This window comes from Callorhinus ursinus, unplaced genomic scaffold (assembly GCF_003265705.2).
Source record: "Callorhinus ursinus isolate GAN/ISIS: 27379988/994484 unplaced genomic scaffold, GSC_fseal_2.0 scaffold28, whole genome shotgun sequence".
Lineage (NCBI taxonomy): Eukaryota > Metazoa > Chordata > Mammalia > Carnivora > Otariidae > Callorhinus > Callorhinus ursinus.
In genome coordinates, this window is record NW_027397090.1 from 13,054,780 (window position 1) to 13,080,081 (window position 25,302).

General features: G+C 46.0%; 1 protein-coding gene across 6 annotated transcripts in view; it reads left to right on the top strand.

Annotated features, from left to right (window-relative positions):
• Positions 1 to 16,483, top strand: part of VLDLR (very low density lipoprotein receptor) — a 29,844-nt gene extending 13,361 nt beyond the window's left edge. For 2 of the 6 annotated variants that reach the window (XM_025891707.2, XM_073878128.1), the window contains 17 exons: positions 2,258 to 2,380; positions 3,822 to 3,944; positions 5,683 to 6,054; positions 6,170 to 6,292; positions 6,383 to 6,505; positions 6,967 to 7,086; positions 7,199 to 7,324; positions 8,380 to 8,551; positions 9,131 to 9,349; positions 10,231 to 10,349; positions 10,896 to 11,035; positions 11,368 to 11,509; positions 12,351 to 12,497; positions 13,372 to 13,455; positions 13,836 to 13,916; positions 14,760 to 14,929; positions 15,831 to 16,483. In XM_025891707.2, coding sequence (XP_025747492.1) covers positions 2,258 to 2,380; positions 3,822 to 3,944; positions 5,683 to 6,054; positions 6,170 to 6,292; positions 6,383 to 6,505; positions 6,967 to 7,086; positions 7,199 to 7,324; positions 8,380 to 8,551; positions 9,131 to 9,349; positions 10,231 to 10,349; positions 10,896 to 11,035; positions 11,368 to 11,509; positions 12,351 to 12,497; positions 13,372 to 13,455; positions 13,836 to 13,916; positions 14,760 to 14,929; positions 15,831 to 15,866 — 2,420 coding nt within the window. In that variant the 3' untranslated portion in view covers positions 15,867 to 16,483. The remainder of the gene's footprint in view (positions 1 to 2,257; positions 2,381 to 3,821; positions 3,945 to 5,682; positions 6,055 to 6,169; positions 6,293 to 6,382; positions 6,506 to 6,966; positions 7,087 to 7,198; positions 7,325 to 8,379; positions 8,552 to 9,130; positions 9,350 to 10,230; positions 10,350 to 10,895; positions 11,036 to 11,367; positions 11,510 to 12,350; positions 12,498 to 13,371; positions 13,456 to 13,835; positions 13,917 to 14,759; positions 14,930 to 15,830) is intronic. The other 4 variants (XM_073878126.1, XM_073878127.1, XM_073878129.1 and 1 more) reach the window with 4 other exon arrangements.
• Positions 16,484 to 25,302: the final 8,819 nt, after the last annotated feature.

The following is a 25,302-nucleotide window of genomic DNA, read 5'->3' on the forward strand; positions in this document are numbered from 1 at the left end:
AATATCATGGGTGTTTGCAATGGCAAAACCCATTGTTCTTCTAGAGCAATTATTCTCTTCATGTTTCAGAAGCCGCCTTTGACCGTCTGGCTTAGTAGCAGCTAACCTGGGTCATCTTAGGGGTGACCGCTGGCTTTTCCTAAAATAGCCTCCACATAAATAACTTCTAGACACACAGCAGGAGGGTTTGGAAGAGTTAAGGGGGTAGATGTATGTCCTCAAAATCACATGAGGTGGGTAAAATTAAATATATTCTTGGCCAGCACTGGTCTCTGCCTCCTAGGTATGAAGGTAGAGAAGGAAAGTGGGAACATGGCTCAGGGAAGTTCTGCATGTTTATTTTGAGATGTTCCTCCCTGGAAGGGAAAAGCCTGAACAATTGCTTAAAACTCCTAAAGCCACTTAGTATTTTTCCTGTCCAACGTCTTCATATTGAACTGGGCTGCAATCTCAGCAGAGCTGTTTCTTTCAAGCATGTCAGCCAGCATTTTTAGTCAGCTGCAGCTGGGAATCCACAAGCCATGTGTTTCCATTAGCCCCAGCAACTCAAGTCTTTTACAAGTGTGAGGCTGACTGGATTAATGAGCAACTTAGAACCTCTGCATGGGTAACTGGTACATCTCTTCCCCTGTGGCACACCTACATTTCTATCCATCTCTTAAGGCCCAATTCAAATAGCCTTTCCTGACCCTCCCAGTCTGTGTTCAGAATGGAGAGAGATGAACTCTAGCAAGTGTCTGTCCCTATTTATCGTTTGCTCGGACACTTTGTAGTATGGCCAGTCTTGCCTGTACCTGTAACATTTTATACATCTTCAGACCACATGGTCTCTTTACAACTACTCCCTGCTTCCTCCTCCTGAGGACCACGGCAGGTTGAATTATAGCAAACTGACTCTGTAGACGCTCTCGTACATTCCTACATGCTCAGGAGCGCACGGGCCTTGGATATTGCGTTAACCATTAATACTGGGGTTTGAGTATTTCAGTGATTCTTAGAAACAGGTGCAAATCTAAGAGCTTAACATGGCCTTTCTTGTTTCCTTGGCTACACAATTCATGGACATGAATTATCCCTTTCGGATCATTAGGATCCCTCACCACATCTTGAATTCTCAGAGTGGACTGTAATCACTGTATTTCCCTGCTGTACCATGTCCGAGGCTAAACTAGGGGGGCCCTCAACTTCAGTGTCCTCTCCACTCTGTGAGTTGTCCCTAGCTCAGACCCCAGACTTGAAGCAATCCCTTTCAAATTCTTAGCAAATTGTCAGCTTTTAGCTGATGTACCATTACAGAATATTCCTTAGAGAAGAAGAGTGTAAACTGGAAATTTAGGCACATGAGCAAGGAAGAATACAGCTTGGGAAGGAGAAGCCTAGAATACTCTATGTGGCTGCTTAGGGAGATCCTTCCTACTCTTTCTGACTACTTGGTGGGTAAGGTGACCAAGCTGCCCAGTGGGCTTAAGAGAGTCCAGGTTTATGCTTATCTTCCTGGTATAGTTCTCAGTGTCCCCATTCTGCTGAGATTGTCCCAGTTTGGACAAGTTGCATGATCACCAGAATTAGAAGCAGAATTGATACCTTTCTAAGGCGATTTTTCACTCTAGTCCTCAGCTGGGGACATTGGCAGCTTTCACAGCATCTTCTGTGACTTTTAGCTGCTGTTACTCCATCTCTTGAATTCTAAGTGTCACCGTGTTTATACCAGGGTTTAAGCTTTCTCTGTTTCTTACTGGCTGGGTTCCTCTGCCCCAACAGACCTGTAGGAGTGACAGTATTCAGTCCTGGGGCTTGTCCTCCCAACTCCACACTAAACCCATGTGCTGTTAAGAGATGCCCCCAGAACAGCTGTACTATGATCCAGTCATGGGATGGAATGTTTGGCTCTCAAACCTTAGGAAGCACTTGAAGGACTTGGAAGAAATGCATGAAGAGAATAAAACTAGTACTGAATAAAACTCAACAACGTAAAACAGGCAAGAAGTTAATTGTAAGGTATCCTTGAGTTGTAGGGTAAGGAGCAGCCCTGGTCTTACCGTGACTTCCATATCCCCCCAACTCTCTCAGATGAGCACCTTGCTCCCCTGGAGGAAAAAAAAAATAGATTTTTCTAGTGTTCTCCTGGATATTAGCAGTCGAGCACTGACTCCGTTCCATTGTTAGAAGAAAATGTGTCAACAGGCAATTTCACCCCCAGTGGGAATATCCGCTCTCGGGTGCCTATGACTTTAACCCTGCCAATAAACTCTTGTAGTAAAGAAGACGTGTGCCGAGTCTGACTTTGTGTGCAACAATGGCCAGTGTGTCCCCAGCCGGTGGCAGTGTGACGGGGATCCCGACTGTGAAGACGGCTCTGACGAAAACCCAGAACAGTGCCGTGAGTGACTTGTTTTGGACTGTAACTTTTCCCAGACTGTTTTGTGTCTCGTAGCTCTAAGTACTGTTTCATCCAAAACTTGGTTGTTTCCCTTGGCCTACCTTGATGTGTAGGCCAGTGGACTCCAAGGTCAGTCAAGTCATTAACAAGCTGATGAGTGTCCATTAAAGAATGTTGTCCCTAGTCTAACAAGACTGACATTCTCTTGGGTAGCTTCACTATTGAATATTTAAGACCGAAGCCAGCCGATTTGATGAAGAACTCCTTGACTAGGTGCACAGATTTCAAATATTTGGTAATCATGACTCCGAGCAGATGGTACTGGTCCTGGAAGCTAAGTCGAGATAGGAGGGTTCCCCCTTTGGGCTCAGGATAAGCTTTTAGATGTATAGCTTATGTTTTAAAAAACAAAACAAAAAACTAAAATCAAAACAACCTATTACTGAAGGAGTAAGGTAGCTAGAGCTAGGGCGACATTGTGATTTCTTAACAAACCTGTTACCTGAGGTCATTAAAGTAGGGTAAAGCTTACAGCTCATTCTTCAGAAAAATTTCATAGGTATGCCAATGTATATATGTGTCCTTAGGCAGATAACCAGGAAAAGGTCTGTGACATCACAGAGGAGAAGGATTTGAGATTGGTAAATTAGGATCATTTGAATGTCGCGGTGAAGAAAATCTTGGAGTTTATTTCAAAGCAGTAGAGACCTGTTGAAACACGGAAAGTGCAAATCTAACAGGACCCAAGTTTAGTTCCGGGATAGGGTGACAAAACGCAGTGAAGCAGAAAGGAAGATAAATGCATCAATTTCAGTTTTCAAGGCAAGGAATCAGGGGAGCAATAAGAACATTGGTCATGGCAGGTAAATCGCCCCAGGGAAAGCCAGGTTCCACAGAGAAGCAGCCCTGAGTTTTAGTAGAGGGTGACCTAGCGAAATCAAGAATCAGGAGGGGTCCCCGTTGTGGCAAAGCCCACGTAGGTCGCGAAGAAACCTATAAAGGAATCTAGTCAGGAGAAGACTTCCCAGGTGTTAGGTCATCCAGCCTTTAAAGAAGTGGGAATTAGGTGACCTTATCTGGTATCTGACAGATTAAAAAAAAAAAAAAAAAAAAAAAGCCACACAAAAAAAGGTCAAGGAGCAGGCCAGCCAGTAAGCCTACCTGCGCCAAGTAAAACAGAAGCCAGAGCTGAGCACGCCACGGAACCTTGAAGGAGTAGCACGGTCAAGGCTCTCGGTGCCCTGCCGGGCGGCACCGGCTCACATGGCTTCTCAGCCGTGGAGCTGGCGAACCATCTCCTCAGGCTTCAACTAGTAAGTCGAATTTCACCCCTTCGCCAGGCCACCAGGTGACAGGTGAGCACACACGCAGGCAGCTCAGGGGCAGCAGCTTGGCTCGGAGGCGTGGGGGAGGCTCTTTTGAGACTCTGTATCGTCAACAGATATGAGAACATGCCGTATAAATGAAATCAGCTGTGGCGCCCGTTCCACTCAGTGTATCCCAGTGTCCTGGAGGTGCGATGGTGAAAATGATTGTGACAGTGGCGAAGATGAAGAACACTGTGGTAAGAAGATCAGTGTTGAGTGGCTTTATCCCCAAGACCCTTTTGCTCAAAGAAGGGTGGGCAGGGGGAGAAGCTTCCAGGAGCGTGAAGATGCGGTTCCATTGACTGGCGTTTCAGTGACTTCGCTCTCTGCTCAGCTACTTGGCCTTCATTACTGCCCTAAAACTCTGACAGAAGTCCCCGTGGTGACTGACCACTGCTCGCTTCGGTGTTTGTCCTAGGCAGATAGAAGGGAGAAGGTAAGTCACTCAGGGCACTGCCATCCAGAAGTAGCTCAGTGAGGCCATGACGGTGTGGGCGTCTGTGTCCGTTAGGACAGGGGTGCACGGGCCTTCCTCCCCTGGGCTCAGTACAACCAGCAGGGCACTAGGGCCAGCAAGCTCGTTCCTAGGTCTCAAGTGGGTCTGCTTTTTGGAATAAATGACTTAAGTAGCATACGAGCAACTTGAGTTAGCCTCCGAACTAGATTCTCTTTGAGGCTTTCCAAAGGTTAACCTGGCACAGAAGCGTTACCTATTATCATCTTGCCATCAGAGACCCAAAGAAAACCATACCCAGCCGATGGTACTTTTGTCTCTTCTCACAGTTCCTGCCTGTAAAAACGAGCTCTGTTTCCTATGCTTTCATGTCTCTGATCCTGGAAAGTGTGTAATAAAGTGCTGCGCTTTCCAGGCGAGGCCCTGGGAAATATCTGGGTTGAACAAACATTGCTGTGAGCACTCTTTCAAGCTACCGCCCTTTTATAGGGCCCCGAGAGCGACAGCTCCCAAGGCTGACAGGCACGGGCCTCCTGAGGCAGCAGAGTACTAGTGAGCTGAGCGTGCTTGCAGTCCAAACGCCAGTCTTGCATGGAGAAGTCGACTTCTGAGGTCAATACCACTGCACCTAGTCCAATGAGTTTCGGTGTTCAATCTTAGAATTGAGCTTTATGTATTGGTAAGCCCCAGGGCTGCCAAGTGTTTCCCTCCTAAATCTAGACTTTGCTTCCCAAGAGAGTCGTGGTCTCTACCCTAATTACCACCAAACTGTGACCTTGATTCATTTGGCAGGAATTTGAGTCCAAGTACAAACTGGCTAGCCTGCCTGGTTTATCATCATTAGCATACCGGGCGGCTAGGACTGAGATCGATTCTAGCCCTCCAGTGACTTTCTAACACTTGAAAATACTCCAGGCCTGTTATTCCTGATCCTCATTTGAAGGACCAACAGAGAAGGAACCATGTATGGTAGCCTAAGTAACGGCTGGTTTTTTGTTCATAGAGTCGTAATGCTTATTATGAGTCTATGTTAATCGGTATACCTGATACATGGTAGTCTCAGCTGATGATCTGAACTGATTTGAGAGATGGCTGGCTGTCTATGTAGAGAGAGCTCAGTCTTGGCCATTCAAAATGAAATCCCCCGGTCAGGTTTAAGTTCTTGATTGCCGTCCCTTTAGGAATCTGTTGTGGTTCAAGGCTCGGATGAATTTCTAAGCCTTCAGCCATTCTCTTGGTCCTTTCTTTCGATTCTTATTCAAGTGTCCCTGTGTCTTGTCCATATCGAGACTGCTTGCTAGTACTCCAGGAACTTGGATCTGGATAGAATTCCACGATAGCTTTTTAAGTGAAGCTTGGAGAGCTAGGGTCCGCGATCCGAGATCCCGCACGTTGCACTGTGGGATGCGAGCCTGGAAGGCACGACGAGTCCCGCATGCGCTCAGCGAGGCCTGCTCTCCCCCCCCTACCCCGCCCCGCAGGCAACATCACGTGCAGCCCCGACGAGTTCACCTGCTCCAGCGGCCGCTGCATCTCCAGGAATTTCGTCTGCAACGGCCAGGACGACTGCAGCGACGGCAGCGACGAGCTGGACTGCGCGCCCCCCACGTGCGGCGCGCACGAGTTCCAGTGCAGCACCTCGTCCTGCATCCCCCTCAGCTGGGTGTGCGACGACGATGCCGACTGCTCCGACCAGTCGGACGAGTCCCTGGAGCAGTGCGGCCGCCAGCCGGCGATGCACACCAAGTGCCCGGCCAGCGAGACCCAGTGCGGCTCCGGCGAGTGCATCCACAAGAAGTGGCGCTGCGACGGGGACCCCGACTGCAAAGACGGTAGCGACGAGGTCAACTGTCGTAAGTAGCCTTCTTAGCGGTCCGGCGAGCTCTGCGTCCGCCCCGCGCGTCCGCCTGGACGGCTTGGCTGACCCTCGCCTGTTCTCGCCGGCCCCTCCCCCCCCGCCCCCCGCAGCTTCGCGAACCTGCCGCCCTGACCAGTTTGAGTGTGAGGACGGGGGCTGCATCCACGGCAGCAGGCAGTGCAACGGTATCCGGGACTGTGTGGACGGCTCCGATGAAGTCAACTGCAAAAACGGTGAGGGGCTCCTCCTGGGGGTGAGTCAGAGGACTGCCTGGAGCAGCCCCACCAACGGGCTCTTCTCCGCCTTTGTGTTTCTCTTTGCAGTCAATCAGTGCGTGGGCCCTGGCAAGTTCAAGTGCAGAAGTGGGGAGTGCATAGATATCGGTAAAGTATGTAACCAGGAGCTGGACTGCAGGGACTGGAGTGACGAGCCCCTGAAGGAGTGTCGTAAGTGGAGGGGTTGCCTGAGCCCAGAGTCGGGAAGGGTCATGACGTCGCCCCTAACTAATGCAGTGTGCACCCCGCGCAGTGCCTGCTCACACTGCTTTTAAGGAACCCAGTTCAGTTGCTGGGCCTCAGAGTGGCATTTTTTAAGCCTTAGAAGTTGGAGCAGTGACAAACTAGTTCATAGCTTTACCTCCTTAAGGATAACCGATCAGCAATAGAGACACTTGACTCAGTACTACTTAGCCAGCTGGTAACCTGCCAGGGAGATTGGGTTTACTCTTCCCCCAAACCCTCCGAGATGCGTATCCTGAAGACAGATTATTAGACCTTAGGAAGGTCATGGGTTTGACCAGACTAACTAGATAAGTTATTGCAAAAAGCCCAGAGCTTAAATGTTAATCGGGGCAAATATCGATTTGGAAAATAAGGTGTGGGGTAACCCTGGTCCCTTCTTCTTTCAGATGTAAACGAATGCTTGGTTAATAATGGTGGCTGTTCTCACATCTGCAAAGACCTCGTTATAGGCTACGAATGTGACTGCGCGGCTGGGTTTGAACTGATAGATAAGAAAATCTGTGGAGGTGAGTCCAGGAGGGAGCCTCAGCCCCTGTGCCTGGGGGGAGAGATGGGAAAGGACAGTATCTTGCTTTAAGTCATCTAGGCACAAAAGACTAATCCTAATTTCCCTCCTAGATATTGATGAATGCCAAAATCCGGGAATCTGCAGCCAAATTTGTATCAACTTAAAAGGCGGTTACAAGTGTGAATGTAGTCGGGGCTATCAGATGGATCTTGCCACTGGCGTGTGCAAGGCAGTAGGTAAATGGACTTGGACTGGTGTTGCTCTGGTACCTTTAGGAGTAAGTGCTTACCAAGGGTACAGCCAGGGACCCCAAGAGTCAACTAAATTATGGAATTAAAGTAGTACAGCTCTTCCTCGACTTATGATGGGGTCACAATCTAATAAACCCGTTGTAAGTTGAAAATACCCCAAGTCAAAAATGCACTTAATATACCCAACCTACCAAATATCGTGGCTTAGCCAAGCCTGCCTTCAATATGCTCAGAACTCTTAACGTCAGCTTATAGTTGGGCAACATCATCTAACAAGAGCCCGTGAAGTATTGAATGTTTCATGCAACGTATCGAGTACCGTACTGAAAGTGTAAAGCACAACAGTCGTATGGGTATAGATGGGTGTCAGCGCTTCGGCTGTTCACATCCTCGTGATCACGGGGCTGACCAGGAGCTGCGACTCGCTGCTACCACCCAGCATCATGAGAGAACATCACAAGAGAGGATGGTAGCACATATCACTGACCTGGGAAAAGATCCCAACTCTAAATTCAAAGCGTGGTCCCTACTGGACGCAAACTGCCTTTTTTTTTTTTTACCATCGTAAAGGTGAAAAATCCTAGGTCAAACCATCCTAAGTCCGGGACTGTCTGTTCTTGAGATCCGTGCTACTTAACTCCCAGTGCGGTATCACAGGTTAAAACAAAAGAGCGTTTCCCTAGACACCTGCCTTGGTCAGTTTCTTTTGCATAGGATACCGTGAATACCTACCAGGTGTGGTCACTTCCTGCTTCCAAAACTTGAATGCAATCCCAGTAAGTAACTTAGTCAACAGCTGCTTAGAAACTGTTCTGAGGGCTGATCAGCCACCCTGCTGTTGAGTGTTGTGACCCAGGACTGCCTTCTTGAACAGTGGGAAGTGCTTACAGTTCCCCGGGGGCACAGACTGCAGCAAGCATACTCCTCAGCTGTTTGGCAGTGCCTTTACTTTTTAAGCGCTCCTCCTTTGGGAGGAGGTGACTTAGAAGGACCTTGCCTTCTTAAGGTGAAACTAAATAAACCTGACTGCTATCTTGCAGGCAAAGAGCCAAGTCTAATCTTCACGAATCGAAGAGACATCCGGAAGATTGGCTTGGAGAGGAAGGAATATATCCAGCTAGTTGAACAGCTAAGAAACACTGTAGCTCTTGATGCGGACATAGCTGCTCAGAAACTGTTCTGGGCTGATCTAAGCCAGAAGGCCATCTTCAGGTAACTTCAGTTCCCTGCTTAGTGTCTCAGCCTAAGTCCTTGGTCTTTGGGAAGGTTTGGAGGAGTTTCTAGCGCTACTCTAGCATCTAATTAGCTGGGACTCTTAAATCTGGACACTGATTGATTCTTCAACTAGTAAGTTACTATCAGCTCCTCACTGGAGACTAACAATTGTGTACAAAGTAAAAGGTGGCAACAGCTATAGGATTGTCACAAAGGGCATCTTAGTTTCTCCTCTTGTCACCCCTTTCTAGTTAATTGACAACTTTTCACAGCGGCTACCAATAGAAATGGTAGTGGCAGCGTTTTCTTAAGGGGAACTCTGGAAACTCAGATGGTGGCTCCTGCAGCCAACACCTTCACTTAAAAATGTGTCAGTCCTGCTTATCGAGTACATACCAGCAGCTAAATAATGGACACTATTAATTACTATCAGTAAGAAGCATCTGAGTGGTGAGCTCTGGTGTTACTCGAGTTTCTTCTGAACAAAGGGGTTGACCATTCTGTAAACAGAAAGTCCATTCTCCAGGCTCTGATGGTGTCAAACTCTTAAATTTCTTGTGACCTATTCTGTTTCAGTGCCTCAATTGATGACAAGGTTGGTAGACATGTTAAAATGATCGACAATGTCTATAATCCTGCGGCCATTGCTGTTGATTGGGTGTACAAGACCATCTACTGGACTGATGTGGCTTCTAAGACTATTTCAGTAGCTACCCTTGATGGAACCAAGAGGAAGTTCCTGTTTAACTCTGACTTGCGGGAGCCTGCCTCCATAGCTGTGGACCCACTATCTGGGTTTGTAGTCTCTTTTTTTCTAGCCTTTTGGGTGCTATCTGCATATGCCAGGAGCTTTCCTCCTGGCTGAAACAGTACTGAAATCCCAAGACTTACAGCTCCCCACAACAAAGAATTATCCAGCTCAAGAGGTCAGTGGTATCACGGTTGAGTAAGTCCGCTCTCTTCCAGGCCCTCCCTGGCAGTGTGAGCGCTGACTGACCTTAAGAAAACATGTTTGACTTGATGTACACACAGAAGCTGTATCTGAACCCTTATGGCCACCCAGCATCAATGCAAGTTATTTTTAATGTTTTTCTGAATGCTTTGTCAGGTTAGCTCCGGATGACCAAACCTAAGTACAAACATGAGCTGTGAGGATTTTGGTAGCCATATTTCCTCAAAGCTTTCATCTAAATGTCCCAAGTTGTCTGAAAGTCCAGTTGAAATAAATGGATCTCTCTAGCAACATTTCACCAGGAGGTTGCCCTAAATCGGTGCTAAATAATATAGAAAAGCATCTTAGGAAGTTGACTAAGCCTCTAGTAATGACACCTGACCCCCGGGGAATCCTCGCGAGAACAGTCAGCCAAGCCCCTCCGATAAAGCTTAACGTATATTCATCTTTCACTCCTCTGAAAGAACTGGCCTTTTGTAAAGGAAATATATAACCTGTGATTTGGGGTTGAAATACAATTATCACACTTATATAGATTAATATAGTTCATAATGAGCTAAGCCTAGATTCTTAGTGTTAACTTTTGTTTACCCGGAACGTAATTTAGACCGTTACCTGTTACTGTTGGTCTCCATTTTCTAGTCATTCTTTAAATGTGTATCTCAAACCACAAGTTTATCCCTTCTAAACCACTGAGGCTTCTTTCTCATTTAATTCTTCCCAGCTTTGTGTACTGGTCAGACTGGGGAGAACCAGCTAAAATAGAAAAAGCAGGAATGAATGGATTTGATAGGCGGGCCCTGGTGACAGTGGACATCCAATGGCCTAATGGAATTACACTCGGTATGTCTGTCCTTCCTTCCTTGGCCACCAATCCAACGGTCCCCACAGCTTTCACTTCCCTCCGTAGTTTATTCTGGACTACAGCAGACAGCTCCCATGGTTCCTTCGATAGCAGGAATTTTGGACGAGAGTAACTGAGCAATGCAAATCCAATGGTGGGGCCTTAACATATTAGATGCTCTGTCATTCATAGCTTTTCTGTCCATTTGGGCCGAATATGGGACATAAATTCAGTGCATCTTGGGCCTTAGGAACTCTCACCCATCAGGGGAGAGTAACATGCTCGCCTCTCTTAACACTCCCATAATGTGGATAGCATACCTTAAGTCAGCTCCTTTGAGAATCCTAGGTCCTCCTTTAATCCCCCAGAGTGAGTGTGGGTACAGACCCCACATGCCGCCTCGCAAGGCTTGTGGCACCCCTTTGGGAACCCATGCTGGAGAAGAAGCCATGAGAATAGAATATCGTATTCCCTGGATATTTTCAGTGGAAGCCAGGGCTGTCTGTGATGGCGTCTCACGAGCCGACAATTCTTTTCCTCCCCAGACCTCATCAAGAGTCGTCTCTACTGGCTTGACTCCAAGTTGCACATGCTGTCCAGTGTGGACTTGAACGGCCAAGATCGCAGGATTGTCCTCAAGTCTCTGGAGTTCCTAGCTCATCCTCTCGCGCTGACCATATTTGAGGTGAGATGTGTGTGTCACCTCTAAGTGTGGACCTCTGACTTGCCAGAGTGCCTCAGGGGAGAAAGGAGAGAACAGGAATGGGGCGAGGAGGGATGGGCAGAGGAGCATGACCCGAGAGACTATTTTCATGTCAGGCATGGGACAAAGTCGATGCTCATTTCCTATAGCACCTGAAGAAGCCTGAACTTGCATCTCCAACAGTGCAACGTCTAACCTCCCAGACCAGTGTTGAGTAAATTTGCGCCATTAAATTGCCAGAAAAGAACGATGACCTTAGATATGGACCTGTCTTCATCCTAGGCATTCCTGCTAATTTGAGGGTTCTGTTTTAGGATCGTGTCTACTGGATAGATGGGGAAAATGAAGCAGTCTACGGTGCCAATAAATTCACCGGGTCAGAGCTGGCCACTCTGGTCAACAACCTTAACGATGCCCAAGACATCATTGTCTATCATGAACTCGTCCAGCCGTCAGGTAACGGAGACAAGCACGCCCTCCATCTGGAAGGCCCCTCTAAGGACAGCAGCATGGTGTAGGACTTGCTTGGTTTTCAGTGGCTCTTTAACAACTCAACTTGCTCTAAAATGGAACTTTCCCCTCCAGTCCCCTGCCTCAAACACGTCAAACATGGTGTTTTGTTTTGTTTTGTTTTGTTTTCATTTCCGACCTCCTAGTGAAAGAGCTTTCCGAACTTCAGCTCTTCCCTTCCTTTCCCACCCTCAGCATTCAGGCTTTTGTTCCAGGCTTTTCCATACCTCCCGGCCTTCAGTCCCTTGTACTAAGACTCTTGCACTATCCTCCAAAGTAGCTTTTATGCCACCAACTTTTCCTACCTCCCCATCGTGACATAGCTTCTATGTACATCCTCAGACACATCTATCTGGTCACACCAGCTCCTACTCAAAACATTTGACTCTTTCTATCTAAATGAAACCCTTCAAGCTCCCTCTCGCTGGGTTCTGTAAGGCAGAGTGAAGACCAAGGAGGACATGCTCATCTCCTTCCCCCGAGTCTTCACTCTAAGCTTTGGGCCTGTAGTGGGTGCCTCCTGCCCCCACCTGCTTCCTCACCACCCGTCTGTTCCAGGCATAATCCGTATGCCACTTTCAAGAACTTTCTTTGCATCTGTGGTAGCCTTAGAGCATACTGCCTGTCCTTGTATTTCTTCTTCATCATATTGAACTGGAAGGTTGGAGAGAGGAGACAAGTGTAACCTCCCTGGGAACAAAGCCTCAGGTCTCCAGCATCTAGAATGGGGCTTTAGGAATAGCAGGCACCACAGTACCTCTTTTAAGGGACCTTTATCTCTGAATAGGTAAAAACTGGTGTGAAGAAGACATGCCGAACGGAGGCTGTGAATACCTGTGCCTGCCAGCGCCACAAATTAATGATCACTCTCCAAAATACACCTGTTCCTGTCCCAGTGGGCACAGTCTGGAGGAGAACGGCCGGGAGTGCCACAGTAAGGCTTTTGACTTTTTAACCACCAGCAGGACCCAACAACAGGTGGCAGAATAAGGCACTAGCCGTAAAACTAGCCCGGATGTTCAGAATTCTGCTTTAACCGATTCTTGGAAGAGATCTGAGGGTGTATCTGCTACCGGTGCGTGGCAGGTTGCTCCTGTCATGCCTTCACAACTGACTTCTCACTCCTTGCCGCAGTGGGTGAGTCTATAGGTGACCACAGTGTGAACGGGACTATCCTGATGTGTCCCAATTAATCCCGCGACAGCATTGAGCTAGCCAACTTGCAGATAATTAAAGTCTTAATGTTTTCCTCCAGAGAGGCAGGCCACAGTTACAGGAAACCTTATGGCCCCAGAGGGTGACACCGTCCTAAACTCACACTTACACCCACCTTGATTTTTGTCTTCTGTTCTTAGCTTTTGATTGAGTGGCAAATTAAATTCTCACGTTGTGAGCAAGGAGCTCCTATTGTGAGGTTTTTATCAGCTTAATACGGAGTCCCTGCAGGAACTAGCTTGGTTTACTGAGAAAGTAATTGCAAGGCAATCTGACAGTAAGACTAGTATGTCTGATACTCTGTTCTCGAGAGCATTTCTGGTAACTTCCAGGACGGTACTGAAAGGGCTAAATGTGAATGTGCATCTTTTTGAATTGTCAGATCACAAATGCTGACTGTTCTGGCCCAAGTCTCGTGTGTCTCTGGTTTTGCGTGAAGACTTCCTTTCAGCTCTGGCCACGCAACTTAGCTCTGCTGTGGCTTGTCCATTTCCCGTGGGGTTAAAACAACCTTTCGACGGGTTTGTCTGGATGAAACAGCTAGCCGCTCTGGAACCTTGGCCTTAACCAGGTTCTTGGTCTTTATAATTCAGGTTCTGCAACTCCTGTGACTTACAGTGAGACAAAAGGTATCCACACAACAGAAATTGCACCAACTAGTGGACTAGTTCCTAGAGGTACTGGGCCCAGTACTGTGCACTGTGAATCTCGACTAACAGCCACACTCTTTTTATTTATTGCTTCAATAATTCATGCAGACCCTGTAACCACTAGTTCTTCCCCTCGCTGATAACCTACATTTCAGCTCCAAAGCCTGAAAGCCTGCAATTCTTCACCTGACCCGACTTATGAAGGTGTCTACTAGACAACTCTTAGTGAAATAGCTATTCGAGCGTGTGACTTTCCAATCTTTCTAGACTAGTTGTGCCTGGTGTGCAGTGTAGTAGGTACTGACCCACAGTGATGGATGCCAGGGCATGAGGTGCTCCGCCCGATGGGTCCGTTTCTCAGTCTGAATTCACACCCGTCTAAATGGATTCCTTTCATTCTTCTGTAGGGATCAATGTGACCACAGCAGTATCAGAGGCCACTGTCCCCCCAAAAGGCACCTCAGCTGCCTGGGCCATCCTTCCTCTCTGTAAGTACCTTCCCCACACATCTGGATAAACTTGTTAGATGCCCACCAAATGGGCATTTCGAATGCATCTAGAGACACCCCTCCCACCATCACGGTACTCGTGACCCTGATTATGTTCGCTCCCTCGCCAGCCTGGTACATTGAGTTGAGTCCATACCTTTCCCTTTGATGGTATCCTTGGCACTGTGAGCGGCAGTGATACACACTCAACTGTTATATGAAAGGTGCCGATTGCGCTCTACCTCAGGGGTTTTAGTCTGGCTAAATACATTCCTTTAGGTAAAGGGCACCATTTTCTTCCCCCTTGGAAAGGTGTAGAATGCTTCATACAGAGGAGACATACAAATGCTTAAATGCTTTCTTGAGGAGTTGTAGGACTCGTAGAGGGTAAATTAGCAACAGGTAAGAATCCTCAAACCCAGGGGGAAGAACCTGTAGAGCAATTACTGGGTGTGGGGATTCTAAGTCCCTGTGTGTGCTATAATGGTCACTTTGTCCTGGAACACTGAAGTCCAAACTTAGCAAACACACCTGGGGGACCACTTGAAAAGCTCTCCGGAAAACTCTAAAATTTTCATTCAGTTGGCCTGCGCTGGGGCCCAGAACTCTCCACTTGCCCAAATGGATGTGCTGAGCTTAACACCAGTCCACAGAATAATACTTGATCACTGGTCTGAACTTGTTTCAAGCTCCTGGCCAATTTATAGTCTAACATCTAGTTATGCTAGCTTCCCACAACATGAAATTTTTAATAACGTCAAGTCTCATGGGTTCCTGAACATGACCTCTTTTTGTATGTTTTGAGACTAGACCCTGCTTAGTCACCTTCTCACTTTTTCTCAGTGCTCTTAGCAATGGCAGCAGGAGGTGGCTACTTGATGTGGCGGAATTGGCAGCACAAGAACATGAAAAGCATGAACTTTGACAATCCTGTGTACTTGAAGACTACTGAAGAGGACCTGTCAATAGACATCGGTAGACACAGTGCTTCTGTTGGACACACGTACCCAGCAGTAAGTCAGCTTTGGGTCTTGATACACCCTGGCTTGCAGTAGGACTTTCTGGAAAGGAGACCACTAACTCAAGCTATGGCTGCTTGGGCTAGGAAGAGCCATTAGGATCACAGAGCCACCAAATAGATCTACTACGCCTGGAGATTAGACAGTCTAGCCTGTCAGAACACATGCCAGTCAGTTGATAAGCATCTGTCCCAGAAAGAATGACAAGTAAGTCAACCTAAGGTCATCACTACACTACTGGAGATATTTTTGGTTATAGAAACTATATGTGAATAGTAGCATGAAGCAAGGGCCTCCTATTTGAATTGTCAAGTCATCTGTCTCCTGGACACTTAAAAGTTTACATATCCTATACAGGCAAGTTGGCTTAAAGTCAGCGTATTGAGCAAGATTCCTTTAGCCATCATTACCAAATGCTTGAAAGTGGCCTATCCTGCCGACTGCAGCTAGCTTCCTTTCAGCAGGGGAGCTAGTCCCTTGTTCTTCAGTTGAAACCCAACTGGAGTATTTGGCCTTCACTTAGGGAACAGTCTGAACAAAAAAAAAAGGGGGGGGGGGCTCAGCGCTCCCTCTCAAGCTCTCTGGCGAAACAAAGAACGGTGGTCCATTCATGGCCCGCATGTGTCTTTTCCCCATTTTTCTCCAGGCTTTACGATCATTCAGTGGAATGGCAGCAGCAGCTCCACTATTTTCTCTCTCTCCCAAGTAGACACCATTGAATTCAAGTGAAAATGCACCAGTCACACAACTCAGTACTGCTTTAGGTCTGACTTTCCTTCCATGTCCCTTTGGTCTCTGGATGACACACTCAAAAGCAATGTCCATTTGAGAGACTGGAGTGAGTACCACCACTGAGTGATCACCACGCTCATCCTGTACTTTTTCTCTTCCACAGATATCGGTTGTCAGCACAGACGATGACCTAGCCTGACTTCAGAGACGAGTCTTGACCTTTGAGGTCTAAAACCATTAACCCTCCACCTCGAAATGGTAACCGAGCCAGAATCTGAAGTCTTTCTTCCTCCAGTCTGGAAGAACATCAAGATATCTTTACGTGGATCAAGCTTATATACTTGACCGTTTTTATATTACTTTTGTAAATATTCCTGTCCACATTCTACTTCAGCTTTGGATGTGGTTACCAAATATCTAACCCCTGAGTTTCTAGACAGTATTGCCACATCTGGCCAAATATGCACTTTCCCTAGAAAGCCATATTCCAGCAAGGACCCTCACTTGTGCTATAGTGTATACCATCTGTACATACATTGTATAGGCCATCTGTAAATATCCCAGAGAACAATCACTATTCTTAAGCACTTTGAAAATATTTCTATGTAAATTATTGTAAACTTTTTCAATGGTTGGGACAATGGCAATAGGATAAAACGGGTTACTAAGATGAAATTGCCAAAAAATTTGTAAACTAATTTTGTACGTATGAATGAAATCTTTGACCTCAGTGGAGGTTTGCAAAGACTGAGTGTTCAAACTACTGTACATTTTTTTTCAAGTGCTAAAACAATTAAACCAAGCAGATTAACCATGGTTTGTGCCTATTCCTCTAGGATAAACTTCTATCAGCGGCCTGAGTAGTATCAAGCATTCTAACTAAATATACGAGCTAGATGATACAGATCTTGATGTTGTGTAACCAGGCCTGTAAATTGGCTCGTTTCTCTTACAACCAAGTACTGAAAGAACAAGGTACCACTTAATATTCACTCCCGAAATATTTATTTTGTCAAAGAAGCTAGCTTAGCCTGTACCTAGAATTCCTCTTGTTTAGAGGCAAGTTCCTTTTCTGACTAATTTGTTTCCTGATCTAGAAACCTATGCTAAGATTTCTAGCAATTCTGCTTCTTCATACTTAAGTCTCTGTTTTCCATGTTCTGTCATTATATGTAGCTCCAGGACAAGTGCCTTCTTGTCCTTGAGCTTGTCCTTGAGCAAAGCGTGTCCATCTTTTATAAGTCTACACCATCTACCATGAAGAGAGGTAGAGAGGTAACAGGTAGTGCCATTCTTGAACGCTCTAAGGCAGTGGTTCTCAGTAGGGTTAACCTCTCCATCCCCTGTGAACCTGTTAAAAAGGCCCCTTCCCAGATCTGCTGAGTGAGAAACTTGGGGGGTGGGGTCCAGGAATGTGTTTTCACAAGCCCTTCAGGTGATTCTGATGTCAACTACAGTTTGAAAACCACTGTTCCAGTGGGACTTCATGGAGAACCTATCTTCTCATTTTGCAGTCTGGCTGGCAGAAGATCCTTCTGTGGACAATGTCTGAAATTTTTAGTACGAAGAACAGATAAGGAATTTGGGCAGAACAAATAGAAGCACAGGGCTTTAAATAAGTTTTCCATCAGATTACTGCCTTTTTCTAAAGTCTCAGGATGTGAGCAAACAAGGGAAGACGTGAGGTTTGGAGCCCTGGGAAGATGCTGTAATTCCAAAGGGAGGTGGAGAGTCTGCTGTAGATGTGATTCCTCTTGGGACACACTGAGCAATGCAGGAGCTAGAGGATGAAGAGATGTACTGAGTAGCTAAATGGATGGGTGGATGACTCCTACGCTACTTGCACGTGGAATGTAAGTAAGGCAGTTGACAAGTTGCTTGTGGCTCAGGTGGAGACCAACGATCTTAGATGAAGTTGTTTCTGCCATATTGTTTCATAGATACCCTGTTGTGATTTTGGTCAAATGGATGAAAGTGAAACAACAGGCGTGGGCTTTTGTGAGTGTGTTGGGGGTGGGGGATGTATACAAGTCTGGCATATAGAAGGAAGAGGCTATAGCTGTGAAGGAAGGACTCTGTGTGGTACATCTGTTGCTCCCTCTTCAGAAAGTCATTACCCTAAACAGGATGTGGTCTGCTGACACAGGGTATCTGGAGTGCCCGCGTGATAAGTAGGTTAGCGTTCATCGTATCTCAACCCTGAAGGCCATTTGGTTGACTGGGACTTTGACCCTGCTATGATATAAAACCCACCTATTTCTTTTTTTAATTGGAGCAATACAAAATTCCTACCTAGGAAGCCTGAAGATAGCAGCGTGTTCTCCCATTACAAGGACTGTATAGTATTAATTAACATCAAGGCCCAAAGCCATAGTTTTCAAGAATAAAATCCAGCATTATTCTCTATCATCTTCTCTTAGATTCCAGTTCCTACTATGTTCTTTTAAGTTCTAGGTCCCACTCTCCAACCTTCAAAGAGTGTAAAGTATTTCCTTCTTTTACCTTGCCCTACCCTCAGTAAGTAGCCAAGGACAGAAAGCCACCTTAAGAGTTGAAAAATATGAAGTAACTAGATATTTCCACTGAAATAAAACTAGTTAACATAGCTAGTCAATTCAGCTTGTACTAATAGTTGATGAGGACCTAAATAAAACCTTGGGCTTTAGTATCCAAATAAGAACTGTAAGAATCCTAGATGAAACATACTGGTGTAAATTTGCTATATCTGTAGAGTTTACTAGAGAAGATGATACTTAGTTAAGAGGTAAAATAGGAGGCTTATGTCACACTAAAAGAGAGTGTTTGGAGTTAAATGTGTCACACAAAGTCACTGAACATGGGTCCTCCAGAGACTTTAGGAATTGCTACCAAGTTTGATAAGAGATGAGTAAACAAATATGTGGCATCTGGTAAAGAAATCCAGCCAAGTCCCTGAGTCCAAATTCTCAAGTGACCTTTATAAGCTATCTATTTGGCAAGAAAGAATCCCAGTTGTTCAACCAGCTCCCTGAAGACATTCTTATAGCTAAATTAGAGCCATGGCATCATCTTCAAGCCTAGGGTGTTCTATTCTTGACGAACACAAGGCAAAAAAGAGAGAGAAGCTTCAACTTTGGCACTTCTGTTCCTTGTATCTTTGGAAGTCAGATAGCCCTTCTCAAAAAAAAGAAAGAAAAGAGAAGGAAAAAAATGAGAAGACAGGCTTTAAATAGCAAAACTACAGGACATTTAAAGAACTAACTCTTTAGTTTAATACTGAGAAATAGGAGAACTAAAGTATACCTTTAAACTATCCTCACCCCCAAAGCACAAGATTCTGGTGGAGTGTTCTTTGTCATGTAGTGTAACTAGAGGAATTTCCTAGAATTCTTACCTAGTGAAGCAGTTTATTCTTTTGAACCCAAACAGAAGCTGGAATCCTTGATTTTAGCAGCAGGGAAACTTGCAAGAAGCATATGTGCTTTTGCTGTAATAACTTAGGTCCAAGAACTTAGAATACAACCTGCTAATCTTGATCACTGAGTTCGAGCTCCTCAGTTTCATCAAGTATCCAGCCTGACTCTTCGGAAAAATTGGGAATTATATGTTCATGTTTCTGCCATACCATGGACCTAAACTGTGGAGGTTCAGGAATACGTAGAAGTAGAAAAAGTCTTCAAATATACCTTGCTTCCAAATATAGGGGACTTTTGTGCATACACCATCCTTGTCTGCTTTCATAGATCAAAAGCTCAATCAGAGTTAGCAGTGGGGGTCCACAGGTATTAAGGAATAGATGACAGAGGTGTCTCAACCCTCTATTGTATCTCCCAAATCCGTTGAACATTTCCAAGCCTGGCTCATTCAAGAAACAGGGATGAAGTAGACCACTGACTGATAGTCCCCCTGTAAACCTTCCACCCAGGGTCATAGAAGCCAGCATCAAACAGGCTGAAGGTGGGGTTCAGGCTCTGCAGGGGACCCTGGGCACATCAATAGTTTTCTTTTTCATTGCGCTTAAGGGGAAAGTTAGATTGTCATCAAGGAAGTTCCCAAGCACGGACTCTGGTGTCAGTCTTGATGTGGTCGCTTGGGCAAGCTACTAATCCCCTCAGTAAATGGACAAGATGGGGTCTGTGTTGTCGTGCCATGGCAAGGGTTCAGGAGAATGCAGAGAAGGGCTCAGCATGGTGTCTGGCATTTAGTGGGTACAAGGCAGGTGTTTCTACTGGAGATCACTCTCGATGCTATGCCTCTCTTTGTGTTCATTGTGGCACGACCTAGAAACTGGTATGTGACTTTACCAGTGAGAGTTACAGTAACTTAACTCATTATTGAGCATAACATGCATTAGGCCTTGTCCCAAGAGTTTTCCACTACACCTGCCTGATGAGATCTATGTGTGACACTCAGGTAGCGATATCACCTTTATATAGTTAAAAAAAAAAAAAAAAAAGCTTCAAGGGTTACATGATTTAAACCCTAGACATGTAGCTGGTGTGTTTCTACCCCAACCTTTTGACTTTACTGCCTGGAACATGGTAACAAGTATTTGGTGGCCTGCACAGTCTTTGCATGGCAGCTAAAGCACTTTGAATCTCCCTAAACTTCTTAATAGTTTAATAATGTGCTAAATAAATGCTGGCATGTATTTTATTTGATCTTCACAACAGCCCAAATAGGTAAGTGTCTTCATTTTATAGACATGAAAACTGAGACCACAGACAACATGGGGATTCCAAACCCTATGAGCTTACTGCCATCCCCTCTCAGAAAAGGAGGCAGAGCTGTGTAATAGGTTAAGATGGACATCACACTGCATATTTGCGGAGTCCCCTTTACTACTGATGGTAGGGTCCTTCAGCAGTTTCCCGGTGTCTCAGATGCCCTTAATGGCTAGCATCCAATATGGCAGCATTCCAAGAGAATAACACTAGCACTACATCAGGTCGGCACAGGAGAACAGTGTTAGTTATGTGCCCGTGCCTCAAGATGCCAGAAGTTCCAGAATTACTTTCCTTGTGAAGTAGAGGTAGATTACTGGATTGCAAAGTAAAAGATAAAGACCCTCTGAGGAATTTATGGACATGCAACATCCCTCCTGTGTATGAAGATAATTGGGGAAAACAAGCTGTATCACAACCAACTGTTCATCGTAAGGCTCTCATAAGGAAAGATATGCCCAAGAAGACAGGGAAAACTGTGACTTGGGTCAAGTGACTGATGGATCTTAGGTATTCTGGAAACGACCCCTGAGACCTGCTTATCTCATTACCACAGACATGCGCAGGGGGAAAAGAATTCTTCTCACAAAATGACTGGCTTTGAAAAAACTATCTGGTCCCTTTTAAAATGTCACTCAATACCAAAATGTGACTTAAGAGCATGTAATGCCCCAGGAGTCCAGAGCGTACCACCACATTACTGTGCTCAGGATCTTCAGAATTCTAGAAATACATGTTGGAATGTGTCCAGTCCTGCTGACCTATAGATAAGCAGTTTTCTTTCATTAATGAACTGTACATGTAACTTAGATAAAAGTTTATTTTTGAGATGACTTTCATAAGCCTTTCCTTTTTCTACACAACTTTTCCAAAAGCTCTTCCTCAAATCTTTCTCCTCTTTGCAACTGAATCACGGAACATGGCTCGGTCACCCCTTTGCGGAAAACAGCTCAGGTCACCTAGATCTGGACTCATCAAGCTTAAAGGATGGGAGGTGTCCCCTTTCTTGCCATCCTTAGAAGTACAGTTAGTGTCTCCCTAGAGGTAGCCAAAACATCACCCTCTCACACTCCTACTTCCCATTCTTCCCGTGGAAGAAATGAAAATCAGAGCCTGTTATTACCAGGCAATGTGAGGCCACAGCCTCCTTCCTCCCTGCTCCCTGTGGGTGACAGAGTCTAACACATGCTTCCTGGCCACAGGGAGGAAGCCCCAGGGTGGCAGGACAAGACAGGCCTCAACAAGCAAGTCAAATCATTTTGATACTTTCCCCTCATCAGTTCTTCAGTGGTTTGTGTTGAAATTCAGGTAGAAGCCTAACTGTTTGTGGGCCTTAGAGATATTCCATCTGAAACTTGTCCAAGCAGGAGCCCCCACTTGTTGGAATCACGTTGCGTGCTAACCCTTGAGATTGGCACAGGGAATCCACAAAAGTAGTGGGAGGAAAGTAAGTTGAGCGAAAAAGAAATTGCAAAGAAAAAAAAAAGGAAAGAAAAATCTTTGAAAGCTCAGGAGTGAGTCCTTCATGAATGCAATGCTTCGCTTAATGAGTGAAATGGTGAGTCAATACCCGCTGTGCAGTGATAGGAAGGCAGTGAGTTTGGAGGTGTCCCCCCACTTCTTCATTAGCTGTAGCCACAGGTTAGCTGCTTACCATCCGAGCCCTGTCCTCATATGGCAATTAGAACGCCCACCTGCACAGGGTTCTCATGAGAGAGAGAAGCAACACCCATAAAGTGTTTCACTCAAATAACTCCTGTCTTCCTCTCTAGTTCCAAAAAGTCATGCTTCATTTCTTATTAAAAAAAAAAAAAAGTTAATATGTTTTACTTATGTCTTCTTGGAGATCTGATTCTGGTCTGTGCGCTCACATTAAATCCCACCTGTGAGCATGCCTTCTCAGGTGTCCCCTCAAAATGCTAGGATTGGTGATCTGTTTTTACTCCAGGGAATGAAGAGGAATCCTCCCACACCCGTAAACTTTGCAGAAAGCCTTGTGTGTGTGACCCTCTGCTGATTCAAGGGCACAGGTTCAAGGTCAAGTTCACCAGTTATACAGAGAGGTCTGTTTAATCAGTGAGAGAGGAAGATGCTGAACTTTATACCACTCCAGAAGGTCAGGTTAGCATGCTCTTTGGATTCGACATGCTCAGCAAATGTGATGGGTCCATAATCTAGGAAACGGAGAATGCTAAGTTTTGGTTCTGAACATCTAACTAATGTTGTAGTTACTCCTTCAGAGGCATTTCGCCTACCTGTTGATTGAGGACAGACCGTATTTTTCAACCCAGAGTCCTTTCAGTTTTCTTAAATTTGCCCATTTACATGTGAAGTTTGCTAAGGATTAGTTTTTTGAAGGCAAAAGCAAATTTGCCTTTTGGTCTGACCCCAAAGGAATAGCCCTGTGATCTCCTGAGTCGAGCTTATAAATGCTGGAGGATGACTTCAGGTAACAAGTTAACAATCAGCATTCCTTCTCAGGCACTGGTGCTCATTCTAGCTGGGTGTTGGGCACAGAACAGACATTCAGTATGTCAGATAATGATAAGAGCTACAAAGAAAAACAGAACAAGAGTAGGGCATAAAGAATGATAGAACGTGCTGTTTTAGGTGCAGTGATCAAGGAAGCTCTCCAAGGAAGTGACTTGAGCAGAGAACCTGGACTAGAAAGTGTGGGAGTGAGCCCACTGAGGACACAGCCAAGGTGAAAGTCTGGGGCAGGAAACATGCTTGATTCTTCCACCACAAAGCAAGGCAGCCACAGAGTTGGGAGTGGCCGTGGCAGAGAAGGAGGAGAGAAGAGTAAAGACCTAGTGACGTAGACATTAGGGGCCATGGTTGGGATTTAGGATTTTACGTAATGGGTTTGGGAGCAGCAGAATGACTTCCCATCTTAAAAGGATCATGCTGACTGCTTTGATGACAAGAGACCGCAGGGATGCAAGGGCGAAAACAGGGAAATAAATCAGCTGACTATGGCAGAAGGGCAGGTAGATGGCCATGGCTTGGGCTGGGCTGGTGAGGAGGCAAGACACCTCCACTCCACATCTGGCCTGTCATGTCAGGCAGGTACAGGCCCAAGCTTCCCCCAGGAGTGGCCAATGGGTCATGATAGATGGTCACCTCATTCAGGAGAACCTAGCAGGTTCCTATCTCAGCTGTGCTCTCTGTCAGCAGGGTATCAGTTTGGCTGCCCCCAGAATGGGCACAGATGACAGGCCCAACCCCAGCACTGGTGCAAAAACTCAACAAGGCTACATGGAAACCAGGAAGAAAGCCATGCTTCTCCTCCCTAACAAAGGAAGTCTGAATCTAGAAGAAAAGAAGAGCCTGGACTGTAATTCCCAGTCCACACGAGTGCAAACCTTTCACCCATTCAAATGGGAGTTCTTTCCTACGTTCAAGGTAGACCCTGTCTAGGTACACATCTTGGCAGAGTCATTCTGGTACAGAGTTCGGAGCTAGCTCTAAAGTAATGTCTTCTAGAGGCATGTTTTCTACAGGTGGCAACACACACACACACACACACACACACACACACACACACACACACACACACAATGGCTTTAGACAGGATCAAGCCTTTTCTGTCTATCCAACCACTGTATCTTTTCCATATTACCTGCCTTCTCCTTAAAGGCACTAGAGAATTACCCAAACCACTTTCCCTAAGAAACTTTAGGGTCTGGATTAAAAGAGACCCCAAGGTCACAGAGTCTGGTACTTGTCTGATCAAGTTGGTCACAGGCCCCAGTTGCGGGAGCAGAAAATGCCTGAAGTTACCCAGCAAGGAGACCCCTATTCATCAACAATGCCCCGAGTCCCCCACAGAGTAACAATCAAGAGAAGTAACCTTCTCTTAAGAAGGCTCGAAATTCAGCAACAGCTTGTGAGCCTTTAGTATAAAAAACAAAAGAGAACACTGTTTTGCAAAGTAAGAGCTGCCTAGAACTTAAAAATTGAGGAAAGGGCTTTTTTTTTTTTTTAATGTATTAAGAAGTGAGGTAAGGTTCTGAAGGGCACCCATGCAAGTCACAGAATAGAAGCCAAATATTAACAAACAGCTTTGAAACAGAAAAAGCAGCCTCTTCTCAGACGTCAGCCCCAGTACCTGTTTCCATTCAGGAAAGAAAAGCAAGCTTCTGTATCTGGGGATCTGGGAGCCTCCGGAGAGGAGGCCGAGAAAAGAGGCAAGGTCCATTTCCCCTCGTTTCTCCCTCCCCTGCAGCAGGCACTGTGTTCCAGCCCTCTGTGAACTGTCTCCATTAGGAGGCAGATAAGATTTCAAGGGGCCTAATTAATAGTGCCAGTTTGCCAAAAGTGGCACACCAGTTAGTACAGAAACCCACCTTCTCTCAGAAATCCAAAGAAACTGGGCTGGAAAAAGAACACTTAAAACCCAAACTTACTGTAGCTCCTTTTGCCCTGGCAGGAGGGCTGCCAATGTCCCTGGAAGGGAAATTTCTATATTGCCGCAAGAGAAGGAAAACCTTTGGATTTGCCAAGAGAGTGCCAGGCTGAGTTTGGGGAGTGGGCTACAGATGGCTGAATGGTGCCACACCCCAGTGAGAGAGGGCTCGGGTCGGGGGTTGAGAAGTGCTGGGAAGGAGCAAGGCGGCGCACAGTGGACGCAAGAACATGTCATATGAGACTGTGGACCGGTCACATTCTCTGTGCTTCCAAAGTTCTTTCCTCTCCAGCCCTTTGGTCAAGTGTATAGCACCTCATCTGTTGGTATGACTGGCTTTTGATGAAAGTCCCAGAAAGGAGCCCAGTCCTAGGTCTGGGCTTGACATGGTACAACAAGGAAGGGACTTACAGAACAATCCGGTAACTCAAGTGAACTAACTCAGTAGCTGCAAGAGCTTAGACCCGCAGAGTGTAAGCTCTCAGAACTCTGCCTGGGACAGTGGACTTTCTGCAGGATGGAGA